Source organism: Mytilus galloprovincialis, chromosome 14 (assembly GCF_965363235.1).
Source record: "Mytilus galloprovincialis chromosome 14, xbMytGall1.hap1.1, whole genome shotgun sequence".
NCBI classification, from domain to species: Eukaryota; Metazoa; Mollusca; class Bivalvia; order Mytilida; family Mytilidae; genus Mytilus; species Mytilus galloprovincialis.
The window spans coordinates 36,493,271-36,511,264 of record NC_134851.1 but is presented as its reverse complement, the minus strand read 5'-3'; the positions used below and the strand labels follow the sequence as shown (position 1 = coordinate 36,511,264).

At 31.8% G+C, this 17,994-nt stretch overlaps 1 protein-coding gene across 1 annotated transcript; it reads left to right on the top strand.

The window, feature by feature from the left end:
* Positions 1 to 814: 814 nt before the first annotated feature.
* Positions 815 to 17,994, top strand: LOC143059736 (dynein regulatory complex subunit 2-like). Its single transcript, XM_076233280.1, has 10 exons — positions 815 to 874; positions 3,051 to 3,233; positions 3,487 to 3,739; positions 4,831 to 5,054; positions 6,784 to 6,981; positions 7,681 to 7,758; positions 9,195 to 9,335; positions 13,116 to 13,268; positions 13,937 to 14,154; positions 17,858 to 17,994. Exons 2-10 carry the CDS (start codon positions 3,087 to 3,089, stop codon positions 17,952 to 17,954), a joined length of 1,509 nt encoding a protein of 502 aa, XP_076089395.1. The 5' UTR covers positions 815 to 874; positions 3,051 to 3,086; the 3' UTR covers positions 17,955 to 17,994.

The following is a 17,994-nucleotide window of genomic DNA, read 5'->3' as shown; positions in this document are numbered from 1 at the left end:
ATTATACAGATACAAAAGAATCCGCATACGTATCCTTTATCTTGTCTCTATTAGAAGCTAATGGACACATTGAAATCATTGTTTATGTTGCATTTTACTTTGCAGTCCCCATTAAAATATTGTCGATGTTATTGAAAATTAAATTTTGTAAAATAAAGGTACACGTTTTCATGCAAAAATCATAAATTGTCCGCTTGAACATTAGCAAAAAGAATCTTATACTTTGCTTCATTATATAAGCAAAGAAAAGACTGAGTATTGCAACATCGATATTTTGAAAAGGAAAACGTAGGTTACTAACCCAAAATCACAATTATCTTAGGTATAAAAGAATTGCAAAAAAGATTTTGATGCTATGAATAAACGCTATCTGTTCTCACCGGCATCACAAAGTTTCTCCCCCTTTCCTCACACACATACCCCTCAAGCTCAAAAGAATTATAAGGCAATAACACATCGACAATCTTTAGATATTTAAATTGAATTTAAAAAAAATGTTTATCAGCGATGTACTTTCTTTAACCGTAGTCATTACTCTGTAAGATGATAAAAAGTTGTTAAAAATGAGGGAAGAAAATAGAAATTAGTAAATATAACATGTTAAAACAAACTATATAATAAAGGCCGAGTTCACTCAATTCTTTTTCTAAATAAGGGTAGGCCGAGTTTGTGATTGTCCGATTTTGTTTAAGTCCGAGATTGATGTAGGCCGAGTTTATTTTAGGCCGAGTTAAACTAGCATCGCATTTTAATCAAAGCGGACCTCGCTGAGAGCACCTAGTATGTGTGTGTCCGGTCTAATTTTTCGTTTTAGTTTGGATTGTTTACTTCCGTTACCCGTGACAATACCCGGGTGTTTTACGATCATCATCTGGTTTGTTGACAAACTAAACTTATTACTCTTTGTGCTCATTAGAGTATAACTGTCCATTGTATTGCAATACTTTTCCATATCAAAATTTTTGTTAATCCTCAAAATAATGATAATACACATAGTTAATGCTTCAGCGTATTTGACACAAGGTCGATCATAATTATTCAGACCAATTTTAGGGTAGACATAATACACTACAGCTCGGGTGGATTTTGCTTTGTCCATCGGCCCACCATGGGAGTGGGCACCGGGTGGACAAAATTTCTACCTTGTCCACTCTGCCCACCCATAGGAGTGGGCATGCAATTTCTTTTGTTTAATCTATTAAAACACTTGCAAGTACAATCATTTGAAAAAAGCAGATAAGCATTTTTAATCAATATTTTGACAGAAAAAGAGATTATAGCTAGAGTGTGCACGGGTGGGCTGCCCACAGTGGGCAGGTGGAAAAAGCAAAATTCACACGGGCTGTTGTGTACTTACTTAAAATAATGATACTTGTCTTAATGATGTTTTCCGGTACAGGATTCTCAAGGTTTCTCTTCACCAGACTCATTTGTTTGATTATTATCTATTGATGCTTCCGTTTATATCTGCTTGTTAATCAGAATAATAGATTTCTTTGTATTCCCAGTACTTATCAAATCTATTTTTAAATGTGATTATAGATGGCGCTTTTGTTACTTTATCTGGTAACTTGTTCTATAATTTTGCAATTCTTACTGCAAAGCTGTTTTTCCTCAGACTTGCTTTAAAACGTTGGTGAATGATCATATTGCTATTATCTCTTGTGCTATGCCTTTTTTCCGTGTTTGAAATTAATTAAAGAAATGAGGTAGTTTCTTGATCATATTTAGCGTTAAGTATCTTGTATGTCTCAATAAAATCCCTTCGGATCCTTCTATATGACAATGTTGGCAGCTTAAGTTTTTTCAATCTTTCCTGGTAGCTTATATATATAATTAATTTATTGAATCCAGGTATCTTGCGTGTTGCCCTTTTTTGTACATTTTCGATTTTGTCAATGGATTTCTATATGAAAGGTGCCCATACTGAACTAGCATAGTCTAAGTGTGTTCTTACTAATGTATTATATATTAAAGTGGTATGAAGATCTTTGCATTTAAGTTTTTAAATGTCCTTCTGATTGCCCCAAAGATTAACATGATTAAGTTACCTTTGTTCACTTTTTCGCATATGTGTCTTTCAAAGGTTAAATCTTCATCTATAACTACTCTAATATCCTATTCTTCTTTGCATTTGATAATATCATGACCTAATAGCTTATAACTTCTGTTGTCATCTCTTACCCCTCTACTGATATTTATGTGTTTACATTTTTCTGGTAGGAACTTCAAGAGCAATGTATCACTCCATTGCTCAAGATTTTTTAAGTCCTTTTAAAGTATAATTTAATCTGATCTATTTTCAATAATTCTGAAGCTTTTTGTGTCTCGACGACAAATAAGTAGGTATCCGATGTCACCCAATCAGGCAAGTTGTTTATGTATAGAACAAATAATGTTGTTAACCCAAAATCATGTTGTTCCCATTCTCCTTTGTCCCTTTAATGTTTGCACCCTGGATTGGTTTGCACCCATTTTTATAAAGGTTTTGTGTTGAATAAGTTTTTAATTATAATATGCTTTAGTAAGTGTGATGCTATTAAAATTAAAAAAAAAAATCTTTATTTGGAAATAGAGTAACATTCTTAAAACATATACAGGTTATCTTTTTTGTGACTTATTTCAAATTTGACGTAAATGAATTTAATAAATATTGTCCTGATATAAAAATAGAAGATGTGGTATGATTGCCAATGAGAAAACTCTCCAGAAGAGACCAAAATGACACAGGAATTAACAACTATAAGTCACTGTACAACATGTAATCAAAGACTAAGTCATTTGTCTGAAAGATATGTAAAACAGAGATAGAAAACTCAAACCGCTTTAAAACTTGTCACTACATTGTAACTGTAAAATAAGAATTAATTAATTTATCTTTCATTTTTTTTAATTTGAAATCTTCAAGGTTTTTACTTCTTTTAAGCTAACTATATATATATATTATATATATATAACTTTATAATTTAATATAATATTTATAATAAATAAATATATCTCAACTTAATGATGCCTGCATTCATTTCCTATATTTTCATTTTACTTTACAGATTTCCCTTAATTGATTCATTACATACTGAATCAAGATGCCTAAGAAAAAAGGAGGAAAGAAGTCTGGTGGAAAACTGTCTAAAATGACAGAAGAAGAAAGATTGGCTTATGAAGAACAGAAAAGACTTGGAGAAGAGGAAATGAAAAAGAAGAAAGAAGATATGTTAACACAGTTCTTAAAGGTAATTGCTGGCGATTAAAGATAAGATAATGTTTTAGCACTAACACATTAACAATAAATGGTTATGGCAACAAAACACAGTCAAACTACAATTACATTTGTACAATGACTCAAAAGACAGATCTCATTTCCATGCAACACTTAAGGTTTTGCACAGCACTGACACAGGAAAAAAGTCAAACCAAATTTAGTTCACAGTACTGCAACTTACAAACATGTACATGTACACCTATAAAAATCATTCTATATTACAGGACAAACTATCAAAAGAAGAACGAGCAACCAAATACAATCTAAACAAACTGAATCATCAATGGAGAAACATAATGAGAGAGGCTAAATCTAAAGAACTACGCAAAGAAATAGAAATTCTCAGTCAGACATTTGAAAGAATCGTGGACAGAAAAGATGCAACGATTAAATCTCTCGCCAAAGATTTACAGGAAGCAGAGGAACAATATGCTATGGCTCTCCGTAGTCATTTACAGGCTGTGGATAGTTTATTTGGTAACTACTATTAATTCAGAAATTAATGCATGCTTTATATAATTGCAATTCCTTGACCAGTGGCAAACATGTGAAATCTTTTTAAAGCAATATCAAAATTTTAAGAATGAAATTTGCTACTGAAATTACAGTTGTGATTTTTAGCTCACCTGTTCAAATTTAACCAAACTTGGCCACAATCATCATTGGGGTATCTAGTTTAAAAAATGTGTCCGGTAACCCAACCAAGATGGCCTCCATGGCTAAAAATAGAACATAGGGTTAAAATGTAGATTTTGGCTTATATCTGTGAAATGGAAGCATTTAGAGCAAATCTGACATGGAGAAAAATTGTTTATCAGTTCAACATCTATCTACCCCCTGAAATTTTCAAATCAATCAGACAACAGGTTGTGGGTTGCTGCCCCTAAATTGGTAATTTTAAGGAAATTTTGCAGTTTTTGGTTATTATCTTGAATATTATTATAGATAGAGATAAACTGTAAACAGCAATAATGTACAGCAAAGTAAGACCTGCAAATAAGTCACATGATCAAAATGGTCAATTGACCACTTAAGGAGTTATTGCCCTTCATAGTCAATTTTCATAAATTTAGTAAATTTTTACAAAATATTTTAACTATGGGCCAAGTTTATTATTATACATGTAGATAGAGATAATTGTAAGCAGCACGAATGTTCAGTAAAGTAAGCTCTACAAACACATCACCATATGCAAAAAACACAATTCTGTTATGAATCCATCTGTGTCCTTCGTTTATGATATGCACATAGACCAAGGTGAGCAACACAGGCTCTTTAGAGCCTCTAGTTTATTATTGCTAAACCTTTGATTTCTGAAAATTGTAAATGTACACCCAAGTATATATTAATAGGTTCCTAAAAGGAATTAACCTACATGTATGTTAAAAAATAACATATACTGTGGGATGATAGAGCAAAAAGAAAGACTTTGATGTCTGTTGTTTACATGATGACTTTGCACAAGTTATGGCAAAAACATACTGCTGCTCAAAATCCATAAACCAATAGATTCTGCAATTAAATCTGAAATTATCTCAATTTTAGTACATTTTATTCTTATTTTATAGACATACAAGAAGAAAGGTTAAACAAATTACAGATATATTATGAAGATGAGTTAGCCCTTATCCAGGAAGAATTTGACACGGAAAGAGCCTTAATGATTGAACAGCATGGGATTGAAATGAATGATATAGCTGACATTTTGTTTGCTATGGATCAAAACTTCCAAGATCGTGAAAATGAGGCTCGAGCTGAATTTGAAAGTTTTTGTGATGAAATTAAAAACAAGGTACCTGTATTATAATGACTTTTAATGTTTTAAAGGACCAAAATCATTTTCTACTTTATACACACAACAAAATCAGTTACTTCAAAGATTCATCATTATTTGGGAATATATTCTAACTTTCATTGATTTCAGGGGTTAAAGTCACCGAAAAATTTAAATGTTCAAGGAACTGTATATTTTATTTAAGGAATGACTGTAATATTTTTTCTGTCTATGAAGAAATAACATAAAAAATGTGGTGCACACAGTTAAATAACCCGCTAAGGGCGTTATTCAGTGTGCACCACATTTTTTATGTTATTTCGAATAGACAGAAAAAATATTACAGTCATTTCTTATAATTTAATTCTAAATTCCATTTTAAACCGTAGAAAACCATAAAAAAAGGTTGATGACGTCACGGTCACATGACTAAATTATGTCTATGGGATCATAACAAAATAACGTCAGCCAATAAGAAGACGCGTTACATCCAAAATTAAATTATACATGCTTGTATTCAGGCTTTCAAAAAATGGTGTATAAAAAATCAAATATCCTGGAAAACTCAATTTTTCCTCAATCCATGAAAATTCATATCTACGAAAAATAAATGAATCCATAGTTAAGTATTATTGAATTATAAGTTAACTGTTTCTTAGGTAACAAATATGCTCCATATTTTAATGATTAAGCCTGCTTAAGGTGGAACCAAACAGGTTGACTAAAATTAATTCAGCTCATTTAATTTTGAAATACTTTTGGTATCTGGTATCTATGATGAGTTTATTTGACAAATATTTGATTTGACAAAAATATAAAAATTCCAAAAAAAATTGAATCAGACACATTATCGGAAACAATTGGTTGGATATATAAGAGTTTAACAATCACTAATTTTTGTCATTGCATGAGAAGCTTCATATTTTCTTAACAATAGAATGTGATTAAAACATTCAGCTGATTTTGCATATTTATCTCCCTGTAGTGCTATGTACCACCTTAAACTGTTTCATCCACTAAGTCTTGTTTATTTGAGTTTTGTAAGGGTATAATGTCTCCTAAAATATATTAAAATGAATAAAAAGAGCTGTAGAGTATATATGTTATAAATTATTTTATAACTATCCAACAAATTAAAGTTCAAATCTATCAATGGAATTATTTAATCTTAGAAGATTTTTGATAGGTATAAGTCAATGTTTTGTGTGATACTAGCAAAAAGTATTTGCATTTTAATATACGAGCGGCGTTGCATAGAAATAGATTTTATGCCAATCTACATCAATGCATCTGTTAACCTACTTTGGTTTTGAAAATAAATGAATGAAAAGTCTGGGACTGTTTCATGCTAGGTGAATTGTTAATGGAATGCTACAAAATGGAACAAACGTCATCTTTTGTTGCATTGTATTTCATATCTGAATGCTAAAATCAATCAGAATCTAATACATGTACAGTGAAACCTGATTAAACCGAACCCTGAATAAACCTGAAACCTGTCTAATCCAAACTTGTTTTGAAGACCAATCATATCACATTTTATGCATTGTGAACCTGATGAAACCAAATACCTGCCAAAACCGAATAAACCTCAAGTCCCGAAAGGGTTCGGTTTAGTCAGGTTTCACTGTACATATTTACTTACACTTGCATAAAATTGATTTCTATCAGACACAGCTCATATGTAGTTACAAGAAGGGGACCAAGAGATATGCATTGAAAAATGATTTAATCACTTGATTTTCAGGATACAGAAGAGAAACATGGGTTAAAGGTCCTCCTGTTTGAAAAACAGAAAGAATTAATGAGACAGTTTGAGCAGGCTCTGGATGCCTATCTAAATTCAACGAAAAGTAGGAAGAATGAATTTGAGGAATATAAACGCAAAGATGATCATGCAGCACAGGAAATAGATTCACAGATGAGAAGAATTAATAAGTTATCGGTAAGATGTCATAATTGGGCAACAATAACTTTTAATTCTGATAGCTATTTTAATATATGATAACTTTGATTGTTTTTATGAATAAATTATATAAAAAACAGCTGATTTTTGCAACATAAGAAATTTGTGGGTTTTTAAGGTAAGGATACAGGTTTTCCTATCATGAATCTTTGCTAGCGAAGTGGATCGTAACTCTTAGCTAGCGAAGTTGCCTATCATGGTGCTGGAAAAGTCAGTATTTCTTAAATGGAATTTTGCAAACATGAAATTGGGAAATAGAATAAATTTTAAAATATTTTGTGTTTTAACATTTTTATAGACATTTTTCCTATGGTCAAAGGTCTTAATAAAGGTGAAAGAGAGACCAAAGGGATATTTGAACTCATATAAACAAAAACAAAACTAAAATCAAAATGATAATGATAATGAAAATGGCAAATACAAAAACAACAGTATACATGACACAAACTTGAAAATTAAAGACTGCAACAAAGCCTCATCAAAAATCCAGGGGTGATTTCATGACCTTTAGAAGAGGAAGCTAACTATTTCAAAATGATTTTTTGAAAAGTGACTTATTTACCATTTAGTTGAGACAAAAAACAGAATCAGTAGAAGATTAAAATAGGTCAAACTTCTGAAACTATCGTTTAATCACTACAATAATTATTACAGAATAAATTTACATGTATTTTCTAGGACAATATTTCACAATTAAAAAATAAAATGATGGCCAATGCAAAAGAATGTGAAGAAAGAAATAAACAACTTAAAGAGGTAAGTTCAGTGCACGTGTATAGGTATGTTCAAGGTCATGAAGGTGGAATAACTCACTTTATACTCAATAAATCTTGGTGCATATATCACTTCAAATAGAGTGTACAGGTCTGTTATACATGTCCCTTTAAAAGGAGTTTCATTGCTGTAATGAAATTGTCATTTTTATGCCCCACCTACGATAGTAGAGGGGCATTATGTTTTCTGGTCTGTGGCTCCGTTCGTTCGTCCGTTCGTTCGTTCGTTCGTCCGACTTCAGGTTAAAGTTTTTGGTCAAGGTAGTTTTTGATGAAGCTGAGGTCCAATCAACTTGAAACTTAGTACACTTGTTGCTTATGATATGATCTTTCTAATTGAAAAGCCAAATTAGACTTTTGACCCCAATTTCACGGTCCACTGAACATAGAAAATGAAAATGGGAGTTTCAGGTTAAAGTTTTTGGTCAAGGTAGTTTTTGATGAAGCTGAAGTCCAATCAACTTGAAACTTAGTACCATAGTTGCTTATGATATGATCTTTCTAATTTTAAAGCCCAATTACACTTTTGACACCAATTTCACGGTCCACTGAACATAGAAAATGAAAATGGAAGTTTCAGGTTAAAGTTTTTGGTCAAGGTAGTTTTTGATGAAGCTGAAGTCCAATCAAATTGAAACTTAGTACACTTGTTGCTTATGATATGATCTTTCTAATTTTAAAGCCCAATTACACTTTTGACACCAATTTCACGGTCCACTGAACATAGAAAATGAAAATGGGAGTTTCAGGTTAAAGTTTTTGGTCAAGGTAGTTTTTGATGAAGCTGAAGTCCAATCAATTTGAAACTTAGTACCATAGTTGCTTATGATATGATCTTTCTAATTTTAAAGCTCAATTACACTTTTGACCCCAATTTCATGGTCCACTGAACATAGAAAATGAAAGTGGGAGTTTCAGGTTAAAGTTTTTGGTCATGGTAGTTTTTGATAAAGTTGAAGTCCAATCAACTTCAAACTTAGTACACACGTTCCCTATGATAAGATCTTTCTAATTTAATTGCAAAATTATATTTTTCATCCCAATTTCACGGTCCACTGAACATAGAAAATGATAATGGGAGTGGGGCATCCGTGTACTATGGACACATTCTTGTTACCTTGGAATATTTTTTCGCTATGTAAAAAGGACTTCAGTTAATTGAATGGAAATTTTTTGAAAGAGGTGTCTAAATGAAGTATAGGGCATCCCTTATAGATTACATTCATTACATCAGTCTAAAATCTTTGTGAATAGGGAGAACATTCATCTGAAGTTTTGCAGATATATTTGAACCCTTAAAAGTAAAAGACTTTGTCAAAACTTTAAAAAAAGAAAGAAAAAAAAACCAACTTTATGGTAACATTTTTTCCCATAAAAAAAGATGTTGAAAGAGATTTATGAAAAAAATATATTTTACAGGAAAGAGAAAAGATGTTAGCCCACTTTCAAGATTTGAAAGCACAGATGAATAAGTTACGAGAGCGAGAGAGGGACAAGCTAACAAAAATGACATTAGAAAGCAATTCGGCTATGAAAGAATTGAAAAGACAAAATGAGAAGGTATGTTAGGGAGCTACCATTGGATTTGTATTGAGGTGGGGTAGGAGGTAAAATGAAAGGAGTACGGTAGGTCCAGTAAGACCTCTTTTTGGCCCCAAAATATAGCAGTTTTACAAAATTGTTAAAATGTAAACTTTTAGTTATTTATTGGACAGTAGAATGCTTCTGATACATAAATATGGCCTGTTTTTGACAATACAATGCAAAAATATCGGGTACTAGCACCGTTAAGTCATGCTAAATTACTGAAATCTTCACTATTCTAGCATCTTAGTTAAATTTTAGACGGTTTTCGTGTAAAACGAAAGTGGCCGCATTCGTGTTCATCCTTAATATTAAAATGTTAGTTGTATTTGATGATAATACATAACATACAGTTCAATTTTCGCGAAAGCCATCCCAAACTCCAAACACCGAGTTTTTTACTGGTGTGACACCAGGAAACTCCGACATCACTCCCTAAATTGTCGGAGAAATTTGGGAGTATTCCCTCCGACTTCCGCGTAAATCCATACCTTTTGTTTATTGTATTAGCGACATCTCTCCCAGTCTGGAGTGACGCGGTGTCACACCAGGTAATTAATTGCCCTAATCCTTCTGATCTATGCCGGCACTCGACAGTCAAGGTATGCGAGATTTCTAATGTAATTAAACAATTGTATTTCCTGTCTATTGATTATCAGGTTATATCTGATTGCTTGAAACAAATGAAAGATTAAAATAAAAGTGAAAACGTTGTTGTTAATTCTTTCAATTACACTGTACATTTAAATCAAGTTAAAAAAAAACTATATTTGATTTTGACTTCCGTTTTTTATCAGTAAATAAATATTTAATTTACTAAAAGAGATATAATTGTGTAACAATAAACGGAGACTAACGTTGAATAAATTAGGACAGTTTAAAGAAAAATTACACGTCTCAAAGTTTTTTATACAAGTAAAAAAGAAAATATTATTCACTATCTGTTATGCTAATAAGTTTCCATTTCCTTTTTACGATTACAAAATAAAAGTTTTAAAAAGCAAAAGATTGTTGTTAATGCTTTCAATTGCAGTAAAGTTTTATAAAAAAAAATCTATACTTGATTATGATCTCTTGTTCTTTTTATCGGTAATTTATATAACTTGCGAAAATAGACCGAAATTAACGCTGAAGTTATAAAATGTGAGAAAAAAAGAAAATTACGTGTCTTTAAACTTGTATATGCAAGAAAAAAAGAAAATACTATTCACAATTCGCTATGCTTAATAAGTCTACGGCATTTTCTCTTCACGATTTGTTAGCATTACTTTAGGATAAATATATAATACATTTCGGCTACAACAGGAATACTTCTATAGCTGCATCAAATCGTCGTTGCATAATATTCATTTACGCACAATGAATGTAAACTTTTGTGTTGTATTTAGAACAGTAATCTTTAAATATTTCTAAACCAATAAATTGCCGTGGGAAGACGATACGCAACTCAGTGATGAACAGTGCGTGGTTGAACTTGAACTTGACTTTGCTCACAATATTGAATGCTAAAAATAGTGACATCAATTTTATCCACGAGATTTTTATTTGGCGGGAAATAGTATCATGTAACAGTTAACTCAGGTGACCTTTCTGGATAACCGTGGGAAAATTCATTCAAGGTTTAAACTTGCTTTGTAATGATTGACATAAATTTGTGTGCGTTAAGATTGAGGCTCTAGAAGGTCCTTTTACAATTGATTAACCAGATTCTAAATTATATTCCTTTTCTGAATAAACCAACATCAGCCTTTTATTTTTACGTTTCTCAGTCAACAGAGGACATAAAACCGGACATTATTTATATGTCTATAGTCAACACTATATATTAATGGTATATGAAAACAGGATGCATGTTCATGATGGGCTTTGGTAGAGACCTCTGTGAAAATTTGTCGAGCGTTAAAATCCGATCTAATTTTTTTTTTACATATTTCTTTCTTGTAGAACACGATATAATTTCATTTTAATATTCTATTGTATAAATTGTTGAACTACTTGTTTTTATATTTCGCAAGGAGTTTTAACGAGCAGTAAACTACGGATTGCGCCAATCCAATTTTATTTTAAATAATTAAAGATCAATAACAGATTAAAAACACATGATTTCTTTTCTCCATATAATTAAATAAGGTTGTGATTATTGTGTTGTGTCTTCTCAGTATTTATGAATATAGGGCTGCCACATTGCATACAAAACTATTTGTCACTTTACAGTTTCTTTTTAAAATTCAAATATTTCAAGTCGGAAATTTTATTCTACCGAGGTAGTGAAACATAATATTTTACATTTCAAAATAAATTGAAAGTAACAGAGTTCACTTGTTGATCCGATAAATTAACTCTTGGGTTTAATTTAGATTGGACAAATTACCATAAAAACATCATTTTGTTTTAAGCCAGTTGATATTAATTTTATAATATTGAACTATTAATGAACCGAATATTGCTCACTGAGTAGGTCATAAAAGGTTCTAATTGTGGTAAAATCGTCTTTGTTGAAAAAAACAAAAATTATGACCTGATCGGACTATAATGAAAATACAAAATAATTGTTTTATTCGTATTTTTATACGTCTGTACGCTGTATGTCATATGACAATGACATGGGCATATACATACAAGAATAATAATCTTATTTTAAATAGAAATGTCACACTTTTATCTGACAATGAAAGGACATTTAAATAACGTATTTTAAAGCACACAGGTGCAATCAAGATCGATTAAATGTACAAAGGTAATAAATCTGGCTAATCCGATGATGTTGTCACGCGTCATTAATTTTCAGAACATCCGATGGGCAATAAACCAATTAACAGCCACGCGGTGTTGGGAGAGAATCTTTGGAGGAAATTGGGAGTATAATCCGTGATTCGCGGTGTCACACCGCTACACTCGGAAATCGGTGATTAGAGTTCGCGATTACATACTCTCTGGGCGTACTGTATATAAAAGTTGAGGATGAACACAGATGGGGCCACTTTCATTTTTGACAAAAACCATCTGAAAAATGACATTTTTCAGTAAATTTGGTAGATTTTTCCTATTAGAGCTTGAATCGGATCGTTTTTAATGACTAAATCAGTTAAAATTTTCTACATAAACTAATTGATTCAAATGAAATAGACACTTAAGTGTTTAAAAAGTGGTCAAAATCTTTCGTCAGATGAACCTGAAATTTGGGGCCAAAATCGGTCCTTTACTGAACCTACTCCTTTGAAAAAGAACAGGAAAGGAGTTATGAGTAAAAAAAGGCAAGATGAGACACTTTTCCAAAAAAAGGCAGGATGACAATTCAAATATAAAAAGTCAGATTAAACTAAAAAAAAAGCAGGACCGAATATAGTGAAAAAATAAAAAGGCAGGACAGAGATCACAATTATAAAAATAAGGCAGGACAAAATTAATCCATTTGTACTATTATTTGACAGAATTTCAAGAATCCTAGAATATAGGACAATATGATAAGTATTCTAGTAGTCAATCCATATATCTACTGCTGTCTGCTGTATATAAACCCCCCCCCCCCCCCCCAAATAAAAAAAAAAAAAAAAAAAAATAGATAAATAAACAACCAAAACAATAAGAATAATTTTTTTTTAATAAAAACATGAGTAATTAAGGCAGTTAATGTATAAATTAGTGATCGATATAGAGCATCCAAGGGGCTATAATTCAACGGTTGATCAAGAAAATAATTCTCTTCAATTTCCCTCTTCAGTTACCATAGTCATGCAGTTACTTTTTGTATTTCAGGTCACTGTGATATTGAAACTAGCAGAAATGTGTCGTAAGCTGGAGACAGAGGAGGAGAAGGTGCTTCCATTCTATGCCTCCTCCCTAACTCAGGAGGAACAGGATGATGTCCAAACAGCCATGTTAGAAAAAGGTTATGAACCCCTGGCTCAGGTAGGAAAAATTGTAAGAGTGGAATAAATGTTGATTTTTTTAAAAATTGAATTAATGCTTTCCTCTTTAATACACGCAAAATTCTCTGTAATGTATACGTAAAAACTTAACAAACAGCCATGTTAGAACAAGGTTATGAACCCCTGGCTCCGGTAGGAAAAATTAGTTGAATTATGATTTCTTTTTTTAAATTATGTAAAAGTTTTAAAGTTGTAAGTTGCTCATTGTAATAGGTTATTGATTGACCTATTGTTGCTAACCAACCTTGACCTAGCATCATAATTGATTTACAATATGTAAAAAAAACTCTAATTGGTGACAGACATAGTATAATAAGCTACCAGAAGTTGTGTTATATAAAAAGAAGGAAAGAAAACTAAATTGAAAGTCATGGTCTAAAATTTAAACTTTGACACCTCTGTGCCTTCATATGGAATAACCCTTAGTGTTAACTTATTTGAATGCTGTTTGGCTCAGTGATGACTTCCCCCACTATCATCTAGTTTATCTCATGTTGATTATTCCTATATCAGCTATAATTCTTAAGTTATAGTTTTTATTATTTTAATTATGAAAAATCACAAAAAGGAAATACATGTAACACAAAATACTTTGAAAAGTCATGATAGTTATTTTTCAACATGGTTGGTTTTCACATTTACTTTCAGATTATGCATGAATATTCTTCAATGGAGAACTTCTGGAAGAGATTCAACAAAGTATTCTTAGACAAGTTAGCACTAGATAAAGAGAAGATGGGTCTAGTCCAAGAAAACCAACAGCTGCGAACCTTACTGAAACAGTACCTGGATGGAATCTCTGTTAATGATGAAATCATCAGCCAAGTCAATCCATTATTTATTGTTAACAATAAAACAAATGTCAAGTAAGTGAAAACTTATTATATACTGCACATTATATGTTTATTGACCAAATTTTGTCTTGTTATCTTGAGACAAAATTTTGAAAACCAAATTTGAGGACATAAAACACAAGTGAATTATGTAAATTGCACCAAAAATAAACAAAAAAAATTATGTACATACAAAATATGAAGAAGAAACAAGAGGCTCTCAAGAGCCTGAATCGCTCACCTGGTAAACAATGCCTTATTGAACATATTGAACCATGCCAGGCAAACATGTACAGCTAACAATTCTTCAATATTACAAATATATATGACTTACTGTTTATAAATAAAGAAAATGAGACCAAAACACAAACACTTAAAACTTAGCAATGGACTGTGAAAATGAGGTCAAGTTCAAATAAAACCTGCGTAACCGACATATAGATCATAAAATATTTTCATACACCAAATATAGTTGACCTAATGCATAAAGTATTAAAAAAATAGACCAAAACTAAAAAAGTTAACTTTGACCACTGAATTATGAAAATGAGGTCAAGGTTAGATGACACCTGTCAGCTAGACATGTACACCTTACAATCATTCTATACACCAATTTTAGTAGACCTATTGCATATAGTATAAGAAAAACAGACCAAAACACAAAAACTTAACTATAACCACTGAACCATGAAAATGAGGTCAAGGTGAGATGACACTTGCCAGTTGGACATGTACACTTTACAGTTCTTCTATACACCAAATCTACTAGACTTATTGCTTATAGTATCTGAGATATGGACTTGACCACGAAAGTTTAACATTGTTCACTGATCCATGAAATGAGGTCGAGGTCAAGTGAAAACTGTCCGACAGGCATGAGGACCTTGCAAGGAACGCACGTACCAAATATAGTTATTCAATTCTGCCGCCGGATCACTATCCCTATATCAAGCTAACTGCAACGAAAGTTGCAGGCTCGACAAAAATGATCAAGACAATTTTTTTAACTAATCATTTATTAAGAGAAAAAACTTGCATACATGTACTTACTATACATCTTTTTCTAAAATAAAATTTTACCCTGCTAGGTAGAGAATAGGTAGGTAGATTATGTTGGACATTGTTAAACTTTGAACCCCTTAACTAAGAAACATTGACTATGAAGATTACCTCAGTACCATAGTATTAGTGTGTTAAAATATGGCCACACTAAAAAATCCTCAATTCTCATCCCCTCCCATATTGATTTTTCGAGTCCACTGCTGAGAAGGGGCAAGGGGCTCCAATAACAGCAAAACAGTTAAATGATTTCATTAATAACAGTTAGGCATGGACCATTTAACTTGTAGGGGGACATGGTTTTTTTTCTGGTCAGAATATTTTCTATTTTTTGGAAGTAGCACAACAAATTATTTTTTTTGCAAATTGCAAATTGAAAATTTCAGGACAGGTAGACCTTGACCTAATAAATATTTTAACTTCTAGTCTTATTTGCTCTAAATGCTGGAGTTTTTTAGATATAAGCCAAAAACTGCATTTTACCCTGTGTTCTATTTTTAGCCATGACGGCCATGTTTTTAGACAAAATAGAAAATAAAACACAAACTTTATTTTATACACCCTACTGATCATTCAGTTGAAGTTTGGTTGAATTTGGTTGAGTAGTTTTAGAGGAGAAGATTTTTTAAAGTTAGCAAATATGATGAACAAATTGTGAAAAAATTGTCATTAAAGGACAATAACCCCTTAAGGGGTCAATTGACAATTTTGGTCATATTTAACTTATTTGTAGATCTTACTTTGCTGATCATTTTTGCTGTTTACAGTTTATCTTTATCTATAATGATATTCAAGATAATGACCAAAAACTGCAAAATTTCCTTACAATTACCAATTAAGTGGCAGCAACCCAACAATGGTTTGTTTGATTCGTCTGAAAATTTCAGGGCTGATAGATCTTGACCTAATGAACATTTTTACCCCGTGTCAGATTTGCTCTAAATGCTTTCGTTTTTGAGATATAAGCCAAAAACTGCATTTGACCCCTATGTTCTATTTAAAGTAAGGGCGGCCATGTTTTTTGACGGATCAAAAATCGAAGCACACACTTTGTGCAGGATAATCTAAGGAACTATCATGCTAAGTTTCATCCAAATCCATTCAGTAGTTTCAGAGGAGAAGAATTTTTAAAGTTAGCAAATATGATGAACAAATTGTGAAAAATTGTCATTAAAGGACATTTACCCCTTAAGGGGTCAATTGACAATTTTGGTCATATTAACCTACATGTATTTGTAGATCTTACTTTGCTGATCATTTTTGCTGTTTACAGTTTATCTTTATCTATAATGATTTCAAGATAATGACCAAAAACTGCAAAATTTCCTTAAAATTACCAATTAAGTGGCAGCAACCCAACAATGGTTTGTTTGATTCGTCTGAAAATTTCAGGGCTGATAGATCTTGACCTAATGAACATTTTTACCCCGTGTCAGATTTGCTCTAAATGCTTTCGTTTTTGAGATATAAGCCAAAAACTGCATGTGACCCCTATGTTCTATTTAAAGTAAGGGCGGCCATGTTTTTTGACGGATCAAAAATCGAAGCACACACTTTGTGCAGGATAATCTAAGGAACTATCATGCTAAGTTTCATCCAAATCCATTCAGTAGTTTCAGAGGAGAAGATTTTTTAAAGTTAGCAAATATGATGAACAAATTGTGAAAAATTGTCATTAAAGGACATTTACCCCTTAAGGGGTCAATTTATAATTTTGGTCATATTAACCTATTTGTAGTCTTACTTTGCTGATCATTTTTGCTGTTTACAGTTTATCTTCATCTATAATAATATTCAAGATAATGACCAAAAACTGCAAAATTTCCTTAAAATTACCAATTAAGTGGCAGCAACCCAACGATGGTTTGTTTGATTCATCTGAAAATTTCTGGGCTGATAGATCTTGACCTAATGAACATTTTTACCCCATGTCAGATTTGCTCTAAATGCTTCCGTTTTTGAGATATAAGCCAAAAACTGCATTTGACCCCTATGTTCTATTTTAAGTAACGGCGGCCATGTTTTTTGACGGATCAAAAATCGAAGCACACACTTTGTGCAGGATAATCTAAGGAACAATCATTTTAAGTTTCATTCAAATCCATTCAGTAGTTTCAGAGGAGAAGATGTTTGAAAAATTGTTAACGACGACGACGACGACGACGACGACGACGGACGCCAAGTGATGAGAAAAGCTCACATGGCCTTTTAGGCCAGGTGAGCTAAAAACATAATTAGTTGATATCTTAGCAGACAACAAAAAGTAAAGTGTGTAACAATTGTCATTATAGATTTGGGTTAATCCATTAAAAATGTATGCAGGAGGGTCGAAATGGAAGTTTTATTTTTTGACATCAATTATTTTTTAACATTCATTTAATGTATGCAAAATCACCAAAAAAATCATCTTTAGTTTTTCTTGTTGGAATTGGTTCAAAGTTTGTCATGTAGGATTATTTTATAGCTGACTATAGAATACTGTGTTTTTTTCTCATTGTTGAATGCTATTCAGAGACTAGTTTTAGCTGAAAATCCATGTCATTTCAAATTTCAAATTTGGTGGATTTTCAAATATACCACATCACCTTACTTCTAAATTTATAGGAATTGCCTTACTTTTAAATTTATAGGAATTTAAATGTCAGTGTATAGAAACTTTAAATTTCCTTTTTTTCAGATTAAATGTTCCAGTAACAGATCCTCGTGTACAGAGACCAGTAGCACAAACAGTTGTGGAGGCAGCACATGTGGTCAGACATGTTTTACCATCATAGACATCTAAGACATCAGACTACATTGTGTATATTTCTTTAG

Excerpts from the sequence above, each read along its gene's own strand:
- LOC143059736 (XM_076233280.1), top strand. The coding sequence starts at position 3,087 with ATGCCTAAGAAAAAAGGAGGAAAGAAGTCTGGTGGAAAACTGTCTAAA. Across the intron at positions 3,740-4,830 it reads GGCTGTGGATAGTTTATTTG|ACATACAAGAAGAAAGGTTA; the intron begins GTAACTACTATT and ends CTTATTTTATAG. Across the intron at positions 7,759-9,194 it reads GAAATAAACAACTTAAAGAG|GAAAGAGAAAAGATGTTAGC; the intron begins GTAAGTTCAGTG and ends TATATTTTACAG.